At 41.6% G+C, this 20,063-nt stretch overlaps 2 protein-coding genes across 3 annotated transcripts; both read left to right on the forward strand.

Annotated features, from left to right (window-relative positions):
• The first annotated feature begins 523 nt into the window (after positions 1–523).
• On the forward strand, positions 524–2,043 carry LOC105898147 (olfactory receptor class A-like protein 1). The gene has a single exon (XM_012825154.3). It carries the CDS (start codon positions 524–526, stop codon positions 1,478–1,480), a length of 957 nt encoding a protein of 318 aa, XP_012680608.2. The 3' UTR covers positions 1,481–2,043.
• A 9,387-nt stretch (positions 2,044–11,430) lies between these two features.
• ids (iduronate 2-sulfatase) lies at positions 11,431–20,028 on the forward strand. 2 transcript variants are annotated; one of them, XM_031587019.2, is made up of 9 exons: positions 11,432–11,621; positions 11,708–11,844; positions 11,927–12,107; positions 15,801–15,889; positions 16,131–16,331; positions 17,590–17,760; positions 18,084–18,210; positions 18,593–18,766; positions 19,386–20,028. In XM_031587019.2, the coding sequence occupies exons 1-9, from the start codon at positions 11,555–11,557 to the stop codon at positions 19,937–19,939; spliced, it is 1,701 nt and encodes a 566-aa protein (XP_031442879.1). In that variant the 5' UTR covers positions 11,432–11,554; the 3' UTR covers positions 19,940–20,028. The 2 variants fall into 2 exon arrangements, with proteins under 2 accessions (XP_042566704.1, XP_031442879.1); XM_042710770.1 differs by lacking the exons at positions 11,927–12,107; positions 15,801–15,889 and having other exon boundaries at positions 11,431–11,621.
• Positions 20,029–20,063: the final 35 nt, after the last annotated feature.

The raw sequence follows: 20,063 nt of genomic DNA on the forward strand, positions 1-20,063 counted from the left end.
ACACACACACACACACTCACACACACACACACACAGACAAACACACACGTAACACACTCACACACACACACACACACACACACACACACACACTCACACACTCACACACACACACACACACTCATACTCACACTCACACTCACACACACACACACACACACACACACCATACACACACACACACACATACACAAACAAACACACACGTAACCACAGCTGCTGCACAATCTCTCCACTATGTCCTTGTTTTTTAATTGTCAATCATCATTTGTTTTCCACATTTGTTTGTGAACCCTTTATTCCCCATAGTGTGCTACAGACTATAAAATGAGACTCTGCTTTTGTCAAAGGGGAATCTGCCGGAGTCACAGGTAGGCACTAAAACTATATCAGAACTTTCATTAAGCACTGTTTAGAACACATTCACAGATCACAGTAAATTAAAAGCATTTATTACTTTCAGTTTCCTTAAAAAACATGTCTGTTTTCATCTCTGTTGTATAGATCTTCTGGGCCTGTTGCTATGGACCTGTGCATGTCCATCAAGGGAGTGTCCTTCCTCTTGCAGACAGGTTTGGGCGTCCTGGGGAATGTTCTAGTGCTGGTGGCTTACGCTCACATCGTGTTCCTCGAACCACACGTGCTTCCTGTGGACGTCATCCTGTGCCATCTGGCCTTTACCGACCTGATGTTACTGCTGACACGTTGTGTCCCCCAGACCATGACTGTCTTTGGCTTAAGTAACCTCCTGAATGATGCTGGCTGCAAGGTGGTCATCTACTCGTACCGTATCGCCCGTGCCCTCTCTGTCTGTATCACCTGCATGCTCAGCGTCTTCCAGGCTCTCATGCTGGCCCCAGCTGGGCCTGGCTGGGACAGACTGAAGATCAGGCTCCCTGGCCTTGTCTTTCCAACATTTGCTGTCCTCTGGTTCATCAACATGGCCGTGTGCATAGCGGCACCGTTCTTCTCCATTGCACCCCGAAACGGCACGGTGCCAGCGTTCACGCTCAACCTTGGCTTCTGTTATGTGGACTTCCGTGATAGCCTATCGTATGTTATTAATGGAATAGCTGTGTCAGTTCGGGACTTTGTGTTTGTTGGGCTCATGCTCGGCTCCAGTGGTTACATATTGCTGGTCCTCCATCGCCACTCCCGAAAGGCACGCAGTATACAGCGAAGTCAGGGTGCCGCAGGCATGGAAACACGTGCGGCAAAGACGGTGATCACACTCGTGACATTGTACACGGTATTCTTTGGCATAGACAATGTGATCTGGATCTACATGCTGACAGTGGAACAGGTTCCCCCCGTGGTGGCGGACATGCGAGTGTGGTTCTCCTCCTGCTATGCCTCCCTCAGCCCCTTTCTCATTATGACATCCAACAAAAAAGTCAAGAGCCGAATGATGTGTGCAACAGGGATTGAGAAGAAGCAGCAGTCTGTGAACACTCAGGATTCGAGTGACACAAAAGGCTAACAAGCTGCACTGTTCCTCGTCATACTTGTTACATATGTATGTCTGTGAGATGTGCTATTAAAATGATAGAAAATATGTAAATAGAAATATATATTTAGAAAGTTATCCTACTTAGAAAAGTTGCTGTTTTCACATACTCAGGGAAAGTACTCATCCCTCCATATGATTTATTAGTTTTGTTGTATATATCACATTTCCTGCTATCCACAATGACGTTAAGAACTGAAATACATTTTCCCCTCAGATGAGTGGTATAAAACACCTCTAACTGCATCCTTAAATAACTGATCACAGTTTTTACGGATGTGCATGAAACATTTACCTGGGTATTCAATATTTGGAAAAGTCTCACACGGAAAAAACTTCTCTCTCTTGTATGCACTGTAATGAGCCAAAGAGTCTGAGTATCAAGTGATGAAATATGAAGTTTAAATGAAGGCAAATCAGACAGGAGGAACATAAACTCATAGTTCACATTCAACAGATATTGAAGATGCCAGACGTTAGAAGCCATCAAGAGTGAAACATGGTGAAACACACCTTAAATTTGCAAAGCTTGTTGGCCAATGAGAACGTAAACTAGTCTTGCATTTCCTGATAGAAAGTGTTTGCAAAGCAGAACAAAATTTAATTTAACAACAAAAAATAAATATAAAATTAGAAAGAATTGTTAATGCCTGCACAGAAAGAGAGAGGGACCAAAGAGAAAAGAGATCTCCTTATTACCTCCTTAGATTCCCCTAGACAGCAATGATTATTGTCAACTAAAAGTGGGATTAAGGCTTAAATCTCCTGCTTCTTTTATGGAGTCAAAGGAGAGAGGCTCAGTTTGTACTTCCTTAATGTTTAGACATCCTAATATGACCTCCTTTGTTTCAGTTCAATTTGATTTATATAGTGGCGACACAATCAAATGACATCCTAATATTGCCTCCTTTGTTTCAGTTCAATTTGATGTATATAGTGGCGACACAATCGAATGCTCTCAAGGCACTGTGCAGAACCCTGGGCCTGAGCCCCCTTTAGATCAAGCACAATGGCCACATGGCAGATGGCAACTCCCTGTTAAACCTTAATCAGAACCGCGCCACATAAGGGAGGCCCCATCTGCTGGAGGCCGGCTGGGTAGGGATAGAAAAAGAAGGGGGGGGACCATCAGGAACATAACAGAAGAAATCGTACATGTAGCATGACGAGCATGCTAGCATACATGTAGTAAATGAACATAATACATACAAACATCATATGGTATATACATGATACATACAAAATTGATAGTGGAAAAGGTGGGGACAGAGCATTAAAATATTGTAGAACAGCTTAGTGGGTATATAATGTGCTCATTATAAGGGTGAGTAAACAGCTTAGTGGGTATATAATGTGCTCATTATAAGGGTGAGTAAACAGCTTAGTGGGTATATAATGTGCTCATTATAAGGGTGAGTAAACAGCTTAGTGGGTATATAATGTGCTCATTATAAGGGTACGTAGAGTAGGAACAGAAAACTATGTGGAACTATAGTGGACATTATTTAAATTGCAGGAAATGCTAGCACAGAGTATGGGGTAGAATAAATGTATTACAGTATGGTTGGGATGGGTACATGTGGGCCAAGGGTTTTTACCCTGGAGAGACTACAGCAGCATCCCACACAGCGAAGATATTGTATGCGTAAATGTACTTGATGGATATGGTGACGAGGAACAATGTTTCCACATCCATAAGCATTTCCAAGCAAAGGTCACGCTATAAGAGAGAGAACATTTCGTTACATCAATTTGATAAACAGGTAAGGAGATACATTTAGGTAAGCAGTAAGTAATATGGCCACTTTATCACTTTATGGTCTCAGTATAAGCATTAGCAACAGGATATAGAAGAAGAGGGAGAGAGAGAGAGGCTGCCTGGCCAGGTGTATGGAACTTTAGAATAGCATAGAATGCCTTTATTGTCAACTCAGCTGTAAATTGAAATGTAGTGTGCGTGAGTTTGCCTTTGATAACAGCCATAAATACACAATTAGTTTGGCATCATCTAAAAAGTGAGGACCTGTGATAGTATTTTTTACCACAGGAATGGAGACCTCAGTCAGGGAATGATAGAAAAATCAGGAACAAGGTTTTATTTACAATACACAATGTGCAATTTACAATCAAGGGAGAGAGAGCATGGCTTCACATAAAGATTCACCAGCTTATCTGCCTGGGACAGAGAAAGTCTTAGTTCAACTACCCTAGATCTGACGGGAGGGGGGGGGGCACTCTGGGGCCAGATACTAACTGACACAGGATATGCACTCAGGAGTTGGAGCGACTCTATGGCCTTGTAGACATAACCAAAACACCCCAATCCTTATCACTGAGAACACAGAGGCACGTGCGTGGATAGAAAAGGCACACTCATGAACACACAGATATCTGCTTACCCTACCTCTAATTCTGAGACACATTAAGGCATGTGAGTAGATCAGTTGTACTTTCATTTACTTGTACAGTTGACTTTTCAGTTCATGTAATGTTTCTGGCATGATGTCAACATGACTGTTAAAACATCTTTTTACTGTCTGTTTTAGCTGAGAACTGCTTTCCTCACACTTTCCTCACACTTACCTCAGGTGTGGAAAATAGACTGCGTGCCCAAACTCTACATGACTCACAGCTCACACAGGAAATGTGCTCTAACCTGTTAACATGAGCAGCAAAATGAAAACTCATCAGGTAACGCAACGCACACGCAACGCAGTCAGTGTGAAACAGGGCTAAGAGTGTTTTGGAAGGCACTGGAGAAGAAACAGTGTTTCAGTTCCCAAATGATTGCCTACTCCACATAATAAGCCTCCCGAGGATCTCAGGTTTTAGTCTAGCTCTCATGCGCACCTGTTTTTCAGTTAGTGCACTTGATAAAGCAGAGGAAGGGTGGTGAGAGCAGAAATCAATTGTTTGGAAGGTCTTTGATAAAACAGTGTCATTGTGATAAAATAAATGTGCAGCAACTGTTGAGGTTGTGGATGGATTTCTCAAGGATGGTTCAAACACTGAATGTGGCATATAATAGATTTGGCTACCACACTAATGTGGCTAAACAAATTAATGTTTTTAAAAAATAGATACAAGCAAATACGACTTATTTAAATTTTTAATCGGCTGAGCTTAAAGTAACAGTATGTAGCAATTGTACTTTAGGGTTAGGGATAGGATTAGCAATTTTACCTTAAAATAACAGCTTAAAAACATTGGGGTGCTACAATGACGTTTAATATGGAGATTGGCCTCTGTGCCAATGCCATACCAGGGTCCGTGGGCATATTACTGCGCTATGTAATTTTTTGGAAGCCGCCCTGGTACTACTCTCTGCCAGACTTGTAAGCAACTTATTTGCCGTCTTGCTTTGTCTTGTGTTGCACTAGCTTGATGTTTGACTGTGTTAGGAAAGTTGTTGACTCACTAGTTTGTCATAGTGTCAAAGTAAGCAAGGTTAGCCGCTAGCATCTCGTTAGCGATTAGCAATTCCTCCGTTGTGCTGCTTTAATAATGATGACCAGGTTTCACCGAATTTACAAAAACAAAAATGTTCTATCTATAATTTTCTATCTTGAATGTTGGTAATTTATGGTAAAATATCATCTTTATCATCCATACTTCACCTTTTCACAAGGTCAGACCCAGGGTTATATTCATCTTATATCTTCAATTGTATTCAAATGTATTATAAATTGTCCCCTACTGCCCACATCAATTCAATTCAATTCAACTTTATTTCGCCATGTATACAGATACTAGGAATTTGTTTTGGTATTCTCCATGCAGGCTATAGTATCACCAAACTATCTCCTGCACGAGATCTCCACGGCCGCTACACAAGCGCCATCGGACAAGGGGGTAGACAGGACGGGAAGACAAGGTTGAGGGAAGAATTGCAGCATAACATGAGGAAAGGGAGGAGAAAAAAAAGGCGACCCCCAGACTATGCTCCTAGAGGAGTACAGTGTGGGAGCAGGAAAAAAAACACCTCAGCACATAAGCACATACATTTTACAACATGACAGAACTCAAGACTTGCAACGGGGAGGGGGGAGGGGGGAGGGGGGATGGAGGTAAGCCAGCGCAAACAAGCAGCAATCTGGTCCAACAGCCATATTCGGCTATGGTCACAGACCCGCCTGTCACCCTGGGGGTACGAAGCAGGCGAAGGCGTGGGATGGGGGTCATGGGGTGGTGAATGCATATCAGTAATGTGTATGTGTGTATGTATGCATGTAGAAAGTTCGAGTATGAGTAGGCCTGGATTGTCGCCTTCCCCTAGGCCTAATCAGACAGATTCTCAGTCCGCAAGATTGTCGTTGCCATGGAGACATCCTTGAAAGGTCCTGGACTGAGACAAACAATCCACAGGTGTCTGTGGAAAGGGGGAAGGGAATGCAAGAGAGTCTCACTGCAGCGATCTTCAGGGAGTTGTTGTTCCAGCAACAGCCTTGGCCAAGGCAGTGCTGGTTGAGGGGGCCGAAAGCAGATAAGATTGGGGTTGTTTGGTCTTGGGAGTAGGCGCCAATTTGCTCGTCTACTCCTATTCCGTCCGGTCTCCGAATTGCTCCAATTTCCTTTGCAAAGCCGTGAACTTCTCCGTGTTGTTATCCATATCGCGGTTAATAGCCGCCAGGATGTTATCCATATCGCGGTGTATAGCCACAGTCTGAGTGCCAACAGCTCTGCCCAGCGCTTCAATCATGTCGGGCAGCCTTAGTGGGCTTTTGACAGCTGTCACCGTTTCATACATTTTCCGATAAACCAGGGTTCCGCCTAATCCAATCAGCAGAAAGCCTGTAATCAAGGTTCCGAATAGGTAGATGTCTTCAATGTCCTCCACGGAAAGGGCCGCCAGGCACACGACTCGCCACTTCTCCCACGCGTCCATCGAGTAGCCAGCTGCGAACGTCCCGGCAGGACAGTCAGGTTCCCCCAAACCCAAGCTTCTCATCGAGAAGATGGTGTCAATTTCGTTGAGAGACCAGTTGATCAAATCCATGATTTTTAGTTCGAAGAGCGGTGCGGAGAGAGTCTCTCAAGTATAGGACAAGACAAGACAAGACGATAGAAGCCAAGCAGGGAAGGTCAGGGGGAGGAGAGGGAGAGAAAATGCGACCGCCTTCGAAGAGAGCCAAAGAGTGATAGACCCCTTAATTCCCAGCCATAGACCCCTTAATTCCCAGGGTGCAAGTCTTTAACTTGTAACGATTTTATTACCTTTTTCAATAAAAAACATTTGAACAATAAGATGACCCTACAGCCCTTCCAGGATGAACTATGACTACCTCTGTAGCACCCCCACAACCTGTATCAGGAAAACTATGGGTGGAAACGAGTCAAGAAAAACAGGGCAAATAGTTATAATAACAACAACTGGAGATGCATTTCCGCAAGAAACTGCAATGTGTGATTGCTCAACAGTAGCAGACCCTCGCCCAGCTAAAGACAGATTATGCAGCCAAAATTATTATGATTATCATAATTATTAACACATTACGCTTTAAGATGAATAAAACAGAGTTTGTCTATAGTCTGGCAGAATGAGAGCCTATGTAGGTATCATATCTACCAGGGTTATCATATCTAGATGGTACATTATAGAATGTGTCGCGTTGGTTTTGACATCCTCATTTGTTAAAACGTGAAAACTGCAGCTTGCGGGGTTCAGGGGCATAACTGCTGTAGTCATGCATGAGGCAAAATGAATGCAATTTAAAGAGGACCCATTCACCATTGCAAAAGCCCAGCAACGGTGGTGCCAATTTGTTTATATAAATGAACTGGTTCGGTCAATGATTGGTTGGCTGTTCTGAGTAAATCTAGTTACATAAACTGTAATCTCACTGTCCTTCAGATGACACCTTTCAATGCTGATAGCGATCTTGAGCATTTCTGGCAATTAAAAGCACTTTTCACGGACTAACATTATTTGAAGCCTTGTTCAGACGTAAGGAACTTAACTACAGTATTTTCTGAGAATAATCTGCAGCACAACAGGAAACAAAAGGGAAGGGTTTGCTTGTTTGCTAGTTAACAACATGGGATAGCTGATGTGACATAGGCTATATTAACTTCTTGACAAATTCACAGTGTCTAAAGTGCTTAGAGTCCGGTTTTGTCCAGCTTGAAGGTCCAAATAGCTTTCCAGTTAGCTTAGCTAAAGCTTAGCTTGAGCTCATTTGAAAAAGTGCATTTTAATAGAACTTCAAAAGTTTCCAATCGAAAATACTGTAAGCCAGCTCACTGGCAAATTAGCTAAATAAACGATCCAGAGAAATCTAATATGAGAACTTTTTTTTTACCTAACTTACTACCTTTACTGTTAATGGTGAGCTAGAACTTTCGATGTGACAACACTATAAAGTCTTCAGAAATGTAATGATGACGTAACACAGTATTTCATCATGGTTGTTTGGCCTCTTTATTCTAATTAATTATTTCGCAACTGGCAATTCAGTGTACAAATTGGTCATGCAATATGTCAATGAATGACATGTCAATGAATGACAATTCAATTTGCATTTGTATTCAGTTGTAAAGGTCAATACTCCTTTTACAGTTTTTCTCAGTACATTTCGAAGTTAAACATGAAAAATCTTTTTTACATTTTGAAAATGTCTTTACTTTATTCTGTTTAGTCTACAAACATCTTATTCAAACATCCCTTATTCTCGAACATTTTCTTAAGTGTCTTCTTAAATATCTTCTTACGGACTTCGAAAGACCAACCTAAGAAAATATCTCCGGCGGATTCATGAACGCCTAGAAATGAGTTCTTAAAACTGCCAAAGTGTGCACTCTTAAATTGAACCCACGTTCTCGTGCACCTGACTTTTCATACAGAAACGCCCTGTCACCAAGCCAGAGAGGACGTGCCAGACCAGCATGAGGGAATGACACAGTGGTTTGGTTGTCTTGGTTACAAACCATTAGAAAATGACTTTTTGGACATTTTGGTGGTGGTAATCTATTTACTGCTGTAATTATTTACCTTTGAGACTTTAAGCATTTTGAGCGAGTTACGGGTTATTGCAGCTAGTGGTGTGGTTTTTAAAAAAAAAAATGAGAAATTATTTAAAAAATGCCAGGAGTGAAGCTCGCCTAGAGCGCCAAAAGTGCTAGGGCCGCCCCTGTGTATGCATTCATGTCCTCCCTAAACTGAAATGTAAAAAAGGAAGGGATCCTGTCCACTGAGATCCTCTTCTCTCTCCTGGACCACTGGTCAGGAACTACCCTGCACACTGTCTCAGCAATAGTAAGATTACAGCTGTGATATCGGTGGTACATTGTTCTATCTATGGTGTCCTTGCAATAACCCACACTGAAGTTGTGCTAATGGCATTAACATTAACATAAACATTAACATAGGTAGCTCAGTCCAGAAGGGAGGGGGAGATGGGGGTAGAACAAAATAAATAGAAAAAGTCAGCTTTGGGAGTTCAGAAGTCTGATAGCAGAAGAACACGGTGGCTCAGTGGTTAGCACTGTCGCCTCACAGCAAGAAGGCCCTGGGTTCGCATCCCGGTCCAGGTCCTTTCTGTGTGGAGTTTGCATGTTCTCCCCGTGCCTGCGTGGGTTTACTCCGGGTACTCCGGTTTCCCCCACCATCATAAAGACATGCATTGCATTGTATGAATATGAATGTTGGTGGTGGTCGTTGGCGCTGATTGGCAGCCACGCTTCTGTCAGCTCCCCAGGGCAGCTGTGGCTACTGAGGAGTAGGTATGACTACTGGACTCTGTAAAGTGACTTCGGGTATATAGAGAAGCGCTATATAAAATTGAATTGATTGATTGAGAAGGAAAGAAGCTGTTATTGAGGCGCGTCGTTCCAGCTCGCATGGATCTGTGGCGTCTTCCAGAAGGCAGAAGTAAAAAAAAAAGTCATGGCTTGGATGGGAGGAGTCTCTGATTATCTTCTTTGCACGCTTTAAGCTGCGCTCAGCATACAAGGAGATGACTGACGGAAGGCCACAACCAATCATGTTGGAGGCTTTGGTGTCCACTCTCTAGTTTCTTCCATTTCAGACAGTGATTGATGCGCTGATGATACTTTCTATGATGGCTTTATAGAAGAGCACCAAAAGGTGTTTGTTCACATGAAACTTTTTCAGTTGTCTGATGAAATACAGTCTTTGTTGGGCTTTTTTGATGGGTGGTGTTAATATCCCATTTCATGTTTTGGCTGATGTAAGAGCCCAGAAATGTTAAGGAGTCTGTAAGGGTTATGGGCTGGTCAAATATATTAACTAAGGCTTTGGTGTTAGGCCTCCTTCTCAAGTCCACAACTATTTCCTTAGTTTTTGAGGGGTTAAGATGGAGCTTGTTCTTGCAACACCAGCCCAGTTCACTTCCTTGTTGTACTGAGACTCATCCTCATCTCTGATTAGGCCGATGATGGTGGTGTCATCTGCATACTTGAACATCTTGACAGATGGTGGTGAGATCTCAGGTCATTCGTGTAGATGGAGAACAGAAGAGGAGATAGCACACAGCCTTGCGGTGCACCAGTGTTGAGGGTCAGAGGGCATGATGTAGCGTATCTATGGCAACATGGCTAATGTCACGGTGGCTCAGTTGCTTGCACTGCTTGCACTGCCGCCTCACAGCAAGAAGGTCATGGTTTCGATTCCTGCATGGGGCGCTGTTGGCTCTCGGGGGCAGGCCCTCCCCAGAGTGCACAGTGCTCAGGTGGGCTATCTCCCGGGCCTTTCTGTGTGGAGTTTGCATGTTCTCCCCGACCCCGTGTTCACAAGGGGTTTCCTCCACTAAGGACCCCAACAGAAAAAACATGCAAAATAACAGAACTGACCAAAGATGGACAGTTCACTTCACTTGGTCCCCAAGCCCTACAAGCTGCTCACTGCTCCTGGGGGGTCCTTGAGTAAGGACGGTCCAGGATGGGAAAAAGCAGAAAATAAATTCACCGCGACCTCAGGCCTCCGTGTGTGTGTGTGTGTGTCCTGTCCCTCCATATATGCACGTGTGTGTTCCAGTGTGTCGTGTGTGCCATTAAAAACCTGACAAAGGTCTTAATTGTATAAATTATAATGTCTGCAAACATAAGCTATCTAGCTAGCAGCTATGGATTATATGATTAGTCTGACTTGTGTTGTTTTAAGTTTTAAGTAAGTACAGGTACACACCCACATTAACAATCACAGGTGTCAGTATTCAATCAATAAACAAAACAAGACAGAAACATAATACAAGTTGAGAGCACACTTGTTAACACTTTCAAAGGTACAGGTGCAGGCTGTCAGGGACAGCCAAGTATTAATCAAAGGCTTCCCTTTCTTTCATAGGGGATGCAGATTAGTCAATGACAGGCGAAGCTTCCAACAACAGTCATAAACAGAGTTTACATAGACAAGGACCCACACCTGCTCCTACAAGTCATCGTTGTAGCAGAAATGTATTTCCGCAATAAGTGAGCAGAATATTCTGATTGGCTCAACTTTGATAAGCGTTTGGTTTTCGATTGGAAAAACATAGTGACGGAAATTGTAGTATAAAAAGTAAGTGCACTGATTTTTGACAGAGATGCTCTATAGACCAAATCAAATTGGATGGAAGTCTGCAAGATTGAATACACTTCAGTTCATCGCATTCGGTCACCTGCCTTTAATTGAAGTAGCAACTTTAAGATTTGAAGTAATTAGTTTTGCTACAACAGTATTTAAAACATTTGAACATGCTAACCTTTAAGTTATTGACCAACCAACTATCTAGTAAATATAATACTAATAAGGGTTTCCTTTATACACATTTAAGTACAACAGTACTTTTGGTGGAATTATTTGTGGAATTTCTCTTGGAAAATGTCTGTCCCCAACAGTGAAATTAACACCTTTCACACCTTTCAGATATCCTAAACACACATTTTGTCTCACTGATGGATGAAAATATGCAGTAGAGGGCAGTACTGGTCTAAGAGAGTAAGCGCCAATAAAAAACTAGAAGAAGAAGTCAGGGAAGATTTTAGGAAGAAGTTGGAAATGAGCACCTCAGAGAAGGAACTGAGAATACATTTAGAACTGTGTTGTTGAAGATGATGATGCTGTCATGTGTCTTCGTAACATACATGGGCTTATGTTTACTTGGAGTCGTAGCACGAGGTAAATATAACGTGTGTCCTAGTGTCAAGCGACGTCATTGTTTTGTTTTATTTTAATCAACTAGTTATGTATTCTATTGTTTTCAGACAAGCTGAATGTTCTTTACATAATGGCCGATGACCTGCGCCCATCACTGGGCTGCTACTCAGATCCACTCGTAAAATCGCCAAATATTGATCAACTTGCATCGAAAAGCAACGTGTTTTTCAACGCATACGCTCAGGTGAGTAGCCTACGCAAGAACTCACACAGAATGAAATCATTTCAGAAAAAAGACTGCTTCTGAGTCACGTTTATCTTTCTAGCAAGCTTTATGTGGACCCAGTCGAACATCAATATTAACAAGTCGAAGACCGGACACCACGAAATTGTTTGACAACTCCAATTTCTACTGGAGAGTCCATTCGGGCAACTACACTACGCTCCCTCAGTATTTCAAAAGCCATGGGTATACTACCATGTCTGTTGGAAAGATATTTCATCCTGGTAAATGATCTCTTTAACATCTTCACATTGTATCAGGAAATGCACTGTAGCTTTTAGAATGAAAAGGAATATCCGTGCACTGTCATTCTGAGCGCCCAGGTTAACCTGGTTTTGAGCGACTAAGGAAACTGAATACATTGAATTAATTTGCCATACGAATTAGGGCCGTTATTATTACATGGTAAAAAACACTACTTGAACTCTATGTTTAAAAAAAAAAAAAAAAAAAAAGTTTTTATAGCTGCTGGATGAATTTGAGTGAATGAATTTGACTTGAATTAGGTTTAGCCCAGTTGTTTTTAATCTTTCAATGACACAGAGTAGCATACATTGTATACAAACAAATACAAAGCGTAGGCTAATAATTACTACAGTCTTGAAATACAGAGTATACGAGGAACAAATGTAAAAAAAACTTTATAGTGATGTGTATCGCTATTGTTTTATCACCCAGGCCTACTGTGCAACAAAGGACAGTTTGCTTGAATAAACTGGCATTTTAATACGTGTTTTTATATGATATCGTATTGATGATTTACATGATTATAGTATATGTGAGAACGGCCTGACTGCCCAGCACAGTACATTAATTTAGCTAAGAAGCCAGTTGCTCAACTGAAAACTTGTCCACTAACCTAACTTAATCACATAAATTAAAAGTTTCCACTAACCTACACCCCTTAGTATCACAGCAAGATAAAACAGACCATTTTAAATTCACGTAAAATGTCTAATGTTAGTCAGACTCCCCCGAAAGCCAGCTTGTTTGCTTGGTCAGTGTTGGCTCAAAAATAAACACTACAAATTGCCCTACAAGGCATATTGATTTGGCATAACATGGATTTGAATGTGAACCTTTTAACATTTCTGCGGGTGGTAGTTTTGGTGGTGTCTGCATTGTTTTCAACGGGTCAACAAATATCTAATAATCGTTAAAGCATGTTAACTAAATGTAATGATCCCTCAAGCTTTAACTAACCTGCACCCCTGAATATTACAGCTGGTGACACGTAAACACAGACCATTTTAAAACCATGAGATCATTTTACACCCCAGTTTACCACAGCAGCGTGTTTTTTAGGGTTCTAGCATGTGTTGGTAACATTCACGATACAAGTAAGATATCTGTCATCCGCGCAACGCTACTCCTCTTCCAGTGTTTAAGGCGTAGCATGGGCCAAAGACGAATCCATTCCATGTTGTAGCGGATCCAAACACAGGGCCGCTCCACAAATGTTCACTTGCAGTGCGAGATGCTACATTTAGCCCTTGTAGATGTTTTATTTGAACTGTTCATTCCGAGAAACTCCAGCCATGTTTTATGTTTATAATATTGATGATAATAATATTATTTTTTATTATATTATTTAAATATAATATTTTTCTCTTTGAATACTTTTGAAATGCATAATTTTGTCACTTTTGCTACTGGAAGAATCAAATAGTGTATGAAATTTGCCATCCATACAATTGAAGATACTGTAATATAATTTTATTTCCCATTTTTTCCCACCCCTGGCTAGCATTTCTTAAAGCTGTTACCCTAATCCTACCTTCGTTCTTTGGAGAGCTACAAGTGACTTGTTGCACTGAGACCGTCATCCTCTGTTAGTCACAGTAGATTTTCCTTGTTAGGGATCAGCTGCAGTACGATACTTCTGTGCTCAATGAATACATTGGATAATGTAGAAGTTTCACACATTGCCATAAATGTCTGAATGTCAGACGATGTTTCAGACGGAGCAACACTGTGAAGGGCACAATAGTTTGTTTTAAAGTTTCTTCTTGGCGAAGTACATTTGACAAATAATTTAATCTCATATTAAATCAGACAATGAGATGAAAAGAATGTATATATATATATATATAACAATTTTGTTCACAAAAGCATATTTGGTATGTTAGAGTGTTTTTGTCTTGAATGAACCTCTTCCTACCAAGTGGATGAGCTCAGCAAGAAGTCAAATGTGTGTATTTTGAATGGTGTATTTTGGGAGATCATGTCAGTGTGTCGGCATTTTCTTTATATCTCACTTGTTTCTCCCATTTATCATATTTACGATCATTCTCGTATTTATAAATATTATTTATATTATTATTATTAATGTTCCAAATGTTAATATGGTTTGTCGCTTTGGACAAAAGCATCTGTCATGTTTGGATATACACTGATGAGCCAAAACATTGTGTGTGTGTGTGTGTGTGTGTGTGTGTGTGTGTGTGTGTGTGTGTGTGTGTGTGAGTGAGAGAGAAAGTGATCCATGTTTGGATACACACTGATGAGCCAAAACATTCTGACCACCATTAGTGTACGGTTGGTCCTTCACATGGGGCTGGACTGGACTACAGTATCTCTGAGGGGATCCATAGCAGTCTTTCCATTCTGGTAATTACTGCTTTTTGCCTGGTCAAATTAATAAGAAAAAAATTATATAAAAAACTTGTCTGCCAAAATGTCTATTAGTAAAGTTCATATGAAACATATTCTAAAACAGGATATTTTTGTTTTAAACAAATAGATTAACAGGAATGTAGTATTTAGAATTGTATTTTTTTTTCTTTAAGTCCTGAAATCTGCCCACTCCCTACTTCCATTAGAGACAGTGCTGGGAGGTAACAGATTGTATCCAATCATGTTTCATTTCTGCATGAAGCTTAAAGCTCCGCCCTCCAAAGCCTTCTCTTGGTTTGTCTGTTGTAATGGGACTGGACATGGCAGCAACCTTACTAGGGCTCATTTGGTAATTCACTTCACGGGAGTAGGTCTGTTCACCCCAACCACGTTTTGCTGATGTTGACAAATAAATAGTTAATAGGATTTCTTGTCTTGTAGTGTAATTGCTTTGGTAATAATCTTATGTATTTGTAGTCTAGGTTATGCAGAAATATGGTTTCAAAACCTAACAACAGTAAACAATGCTTTGTATGCACTTTCACTGGCGGACAGGGATTGGTATGCACTCTGACCAGTTGGCTGCTACACAACCCCAGTCGCTGGATGTGATGCATTGATTGACACATTCATCTTGTGCCTTGCTGCATTGCTGTTTTGAAGTCCGTTTTAAACAGAGATCCCAGTATATCACCGTAAAGAAATCCCTTCTTTTTTTTGTTTACACTGAACCGAACAAAGCCAGCATAATTCTACCACAGTGTGTTTTTAGAGCGCATGATTGATCATAATTCTACCACAGTGTGTTTTTAGACCGCTTGTGGGCCTTCCAGTAACAGATGTGTGGCATTTCACATAGCGTCTAGCATGACTGATGTGCTGAGTTGATGACACGTCGGAAATTGTGAAAATACAAGCGGTCAGATTGTTGATCACTGTCCATTTATCCCAGTTCCAGCTTGTTGAGGTCAAGACTCAACTGTGTGTTTACCATCTAATATGACCCCAACTTGGCAAGAGCCATGGTTATACGCTAATCAACATTATTCACTTAAGCTGTAAGTGGTCATAATGTTTTGGCTCCTCACTGAGTTTTAATAATGTTTGCAATTGTGCATACTTTCCTATGCATGCTACTTTAGTGTGTTTTACCCCATTCAGTACCCGCAGTACCCGCAGTACGTTTTGTTTTGTTTCAAACATTTCTCCACTGCATTTCGTGTTGTGTGTTGTGTGTTGTTGTTGTTGTTGTTGTGTGTTTGGCTGCTTGTAAACCCCTGCTTTGTGTGCTTATCCCGAAGGCATTGTGTCCAACCACTCGGATGACTACCCGTACAGCTGGTCTGTGCCTCCGTATCATCCTCCCTCTTTCCATTATGAAAGGAGGAAGGTCAGTGTCAGGCTTGTCCAGATGTGTGCACCCGCTTCCTTCTGTTTTGAGTATTTAATGGTGTTGTCAGTCAATTCATATTGAGCTATGGAAAACTCCTGAGGAAAGGTCAGGGGATAAAATGAACATGCAGTGAATTTGCAGTTTCATAAAAATAAATATGAAAAAAAAAAACGTTTTACTTTTACTTCATTGTTTTACTTTTACTTCTTCTTTCACTTCTACTTGTTGTCTTTCCTAGGTTTGCAAAGGCAGAGATGGCAAACTGCATGAAAACCTTCTTTGTGCCGTCAATGTGACTGAAATGCCACTCGGTACCTTGCCGGACATTGAGAATACTGAAGAGGCCATACGGTTGTTAAAGTTAATGAACAAGTCTGAAAGTCCATTTTTCTTGGCAGTCGGATTCTATAAACCACACATACCATTCAGAATTCCTCAGGTATGTATTCCCTCACTCCCTATTTCTCACGGAATCAAAATATTCCAATGAATTTTCCTTATTGTCAGCAGTTAGCTGCACTTGGGGGACCTAGATGAAATACATTAGATCAGCTCTTAGATCAAATACATTAGCTTTTAAACTGCACTGCCTTAGCAAGGACTTCTAGGCTGTAGGCCTTCAGACATAAAGTCCATGTTCGTAAGGCTGTGGGTCCCCCAGAGGAATTTGGTCCAGTCATTTAAATGTTGCTTATCCTTTATTTGTAATAATACTGTATGTTTTGGAGGAAGTCTAATCTTTGTCTAACTGGTGATCGTAAGGAGATAAAACTCCTTGAAACTCTGTGAAAATCCTCGGTTTGTGGGTAGTATATTCCATTGTTATTTCATGCGTGGCCCATTCCACATAGTTCTTTATTTTTTTGTATTGATTGACGATAGCAATGGAGTCTTTCTCTTAGCTTAGGTTCTTAGTTCTTGTTTTTCCACAGCAAAGGAGTCTTTCTCTTATCTTAGGTTCTTAGTTCTTGTTTTTCCACAGCAAAGGAGTCTTTCTCTTAGCTTAGGTTCTTCTTAGTTCTTGTTTTTCCATGGCAAAGGAGTCTTTCTCTTAGCTTAGGTTCTTAGTTCTTGCTTTTCCATCGTAAAAAGATCTCAGCAGCTTTGTGAAGAGGATTTAGGAGGTTTTGCCTTGTCTATATAGCCACACGAAGGCTCATTTTCTGCCGCCACCAAGCCTTTGTTTCAATGTGTTCACATTGTGATAGCAAATTCTAACCTAAGCATCATTAGATATCCACTTTTAATTAACCTTTTTGCAATCATGTTTGTACAGCTGAAAATATGCCGTTTAAGGAATCAATAAAATTGGCCTTAGGGCAACTTTACTGTTATTTCTAAGCTCATGTATGTGATTGCTTTACAGTAAATGCTTTATATAAGAACCTTAACATAAAGTCAGTACAGGTCTAAGCCTACCGGTATTTGGTCTCCAGATACATATTCTTTGAGTCAACTGCCAACACTGTCAGTGATGGTACAACTTAACAATAGGTGAAATCGCATATTCTGAGTACACAAGGGACATTTTGTTATTACAGAAACAAAAGAGTCTTTGCATTTGCAAGGTTTGTGCATTCAACTGTACAGCTATATTTTCTGATAAACAATATATTGTAAATGGCTCTCTCTATGTTTGTTCCCCCAGGTTGTGTATCTTGTTTGTGAAACTAAGGCATACTTATGTCTGTTCCCAGGAATTTGTGAAGCTTTATCCTTTTGATAAAATGACTCTACCTGCTGACCCTGATGTTCCAAAAGGCCTTCCTAGCGTGGCCTACAATCCCTGGACTGATATCCGTGAACGAGAGGATGTGAAAGCTCTGAACATCAGTTTTCCATATGGACCTGTTCCAAAGGACTTCCAGGTATGACGTGCTGTGGAGGGCGGTGAAGTCAACAGATATTAAAGACTTCAACCTGGGCCCTATTTAAGATCTCTTTGGGTCCTAACTTTTACTAAGGACAATTAACTATCAAAATGGGATTGCATTGTATAGCCGTTTTGTGTTTTTTGCGGTTTATAGCATTCTAACTCCATACCCGACCGATTTCAATTGCTCATTGTCCTTAGTAGAAGTTTGGATTCCTAAAAAAAATCATGATGGCATTCTCAAATTCACTACAGGTCAAAGCCGATGATGATCTAGAGCTGGAGATTTTAATGCCATGTCATTTTATTTTTTCACAGCTTCAGATCCGCCAATACTACTTCTCCTCAGTGTCCTACGTGGACGCCCAGGTGGGCAAGCTCTTAAATGCTTTGGATGAACATGGCTTTGCTGAAAACACCATTGTGGTTTTTACATCTGATCACGGTGAGTAATAGGGCCGTGTGTGTTTCACTGTGAACCTAACCCTGATTGAGCCCGGTAGAACCACTGATTGAGCCCGGTAGAACCTTGGTATGAAAAGTAAGGGTGCAGATGTTGGGGTTGTGGAATGGTGCTGTTTGGGGCGGGGCTCTGTCTGCCAGAGTGAGTCATTTGCATTCCTTTTAATGTACATCTTTGGGTGTAAGGGATGAGTTCAAAAGTATACTTATTTGCTTCATATTTGTATCCATGTTTCTAAAGCTTAATATAAATCCTAGCTCTATCACTGTCTGTGCCTTTTCTGCACTGAAGAAAAGAAAGAAAAAAAGCATTTCTACTGACTGATCATGTATTTTCTGCCCTCTTGTGTTTTCTTGTGCTGCAGGATGGTCCCTAGGTGAGCATGGAGAGTGGGCCAAGTACAGCACCTTTGATGTGGCCACGCGTGTGCCTCTCATGGTGTATGTGCCAGGCCTGACATCAGTCAGCCAAGGACGGGGTGAAAAGACCTTCCCTTACGTGGATGTGTTTCAGGAGCCAAACAACCACTTCATCTCAGGTAAAAACACATGTGATGCTCTACTCCTCTCACACAACATGCACCACCACTCTTAAGTGCTCCTTGAATTAGGTGCCTTAAGCACCTACACCTGGTTGGGTCCTGCTGCATTCTGGGAGATGTAGTGCAAATGGCAGCCATCTTGTGGTGTGGCAGCCAGACCTCCACGGGAACTCCACACCCCTCTACTAGCTGGAGCTGCAGTTCAGAGCTGTTCTGTGCTCCTGAACATTTCATCTTCACAATGATGACCACCAGATGACCACCAGATAACCAGTGCAAACCTAGAAGGGAAGACATTAGCTGGACAGACTTTTTGGAGCTCAAGACAAAAGTCCGACAAGTCACTGGTATTTGCAGCAGATCTTCTTGCAAATGTTTGTCTGTGGAGATTCTGCGAGTGTATGTTTGATTCTGTCCACCTTTCAGCAGTAGGTGTGACTGAGTCAGCTGAGCCCCTCATTTAAAGGGTCCCTATGCTCTACAAAGAGTGGGATATGATTAGAAAGGTTTTTCTTTATTCAGAAAGTGGGCTCACAGTGTGCAAAATAACGTGCATTAATATACTTATCAATAAACCAATTTAGTCTAATAATCTTCCATTGTTCTTCTTCAACAGGCCGGGTTGTGAAGTCTGTTGTGGAGCTGGTGGATTTGTTTCCCACCATCTCTCATCTGGCAGGTCTGCATGCACCCCATCAATGTCCCCAACCTGGCAGCCATGTTAATCTTTGTACTGAGGGTGAAAACAGAGCTTACACTTTCTACAGACCTGAGACCTACATCAGTGAGGAGAGAATGGCGTTTAGCCAGTGCCCACGGCCAGCAGACACGCCCCAGCTGAACTCAGATCAGCCCCATTTTCTGGAGGTGCGGGTCCTGGGCTACTCTCTGCGGTGTAGTCAGTATCGCTACACGCTGTGGGTGGGTTTCCAGCCAGATCGCTTCTACGCCAACTTGTCTGATGTCCATGCTGGTGAGTTGTATCTTCTGGATGATGACCCGGATCAGGATCACAATTTATATGGGCTGAAGGGATATGAGGTGCCGTCACACAGTCTGGACAAGCTAAGTGGCATTGGTGCTATGCCACAATGGACTGACGTTCTTCGACAACATATAACCTGGCTACATCAGCACAGACTCCAGAGGAATCCAGCACAAACCTTCTGAGATTCCCTGATTATGTTTGTGAATGTATATCAGTGTACAGTACATGAATAGACTCTATTAAATACTAATAAACAATGTTAGATTGTAAATGTAGTGCCATTGTTTTAACAGGGATGGGGAACCT

The sequence above is a fragment of the Clupea harengus genome, chromosome 20, assembly GCF_900700415.2.
Source record: "Clupea harengus chromosome 20, Ch_v2.0.2, whole genome shotgun sequence".
Lineage (NCBI taxonomy): Eukaryota > Metazoa > Chordata > Actinopteri > Clupeiformes > Clupeidae > Clupea > Clupea harengus.

Bases quoted from the DNA above. Each gene is read 5' to 3' on its own strand.
- ids (XM_031587019.2), top strand. From the start codon at position 11,555: ATGATGATGCTGTCATGTGTCTTCGTAACATACATGGGCTTATGTTTA. The intron at 15,890-16,130 runs GTCAGTGTCAGG...TGTCTTTCCTAG, and splicing joins TCCATTATGAAAGGAGGAAG to GTTTGCAAAGGCAGAGATGG. The intron at 18,211-18,592 runs GTGAGTAATAGG...CTTGTGCTGCAG, and splicing joins GGTTTTTACATCTGATCACG to GATGGTCCCTAGGTGAGCAT.
- LOC105898147 (XM_012825154.3), top strand. From the start codon at position 524: ATGGACCTGTGCATGTCCATCAAGGGAGTGTCCTTCCTCTTGCAGACA.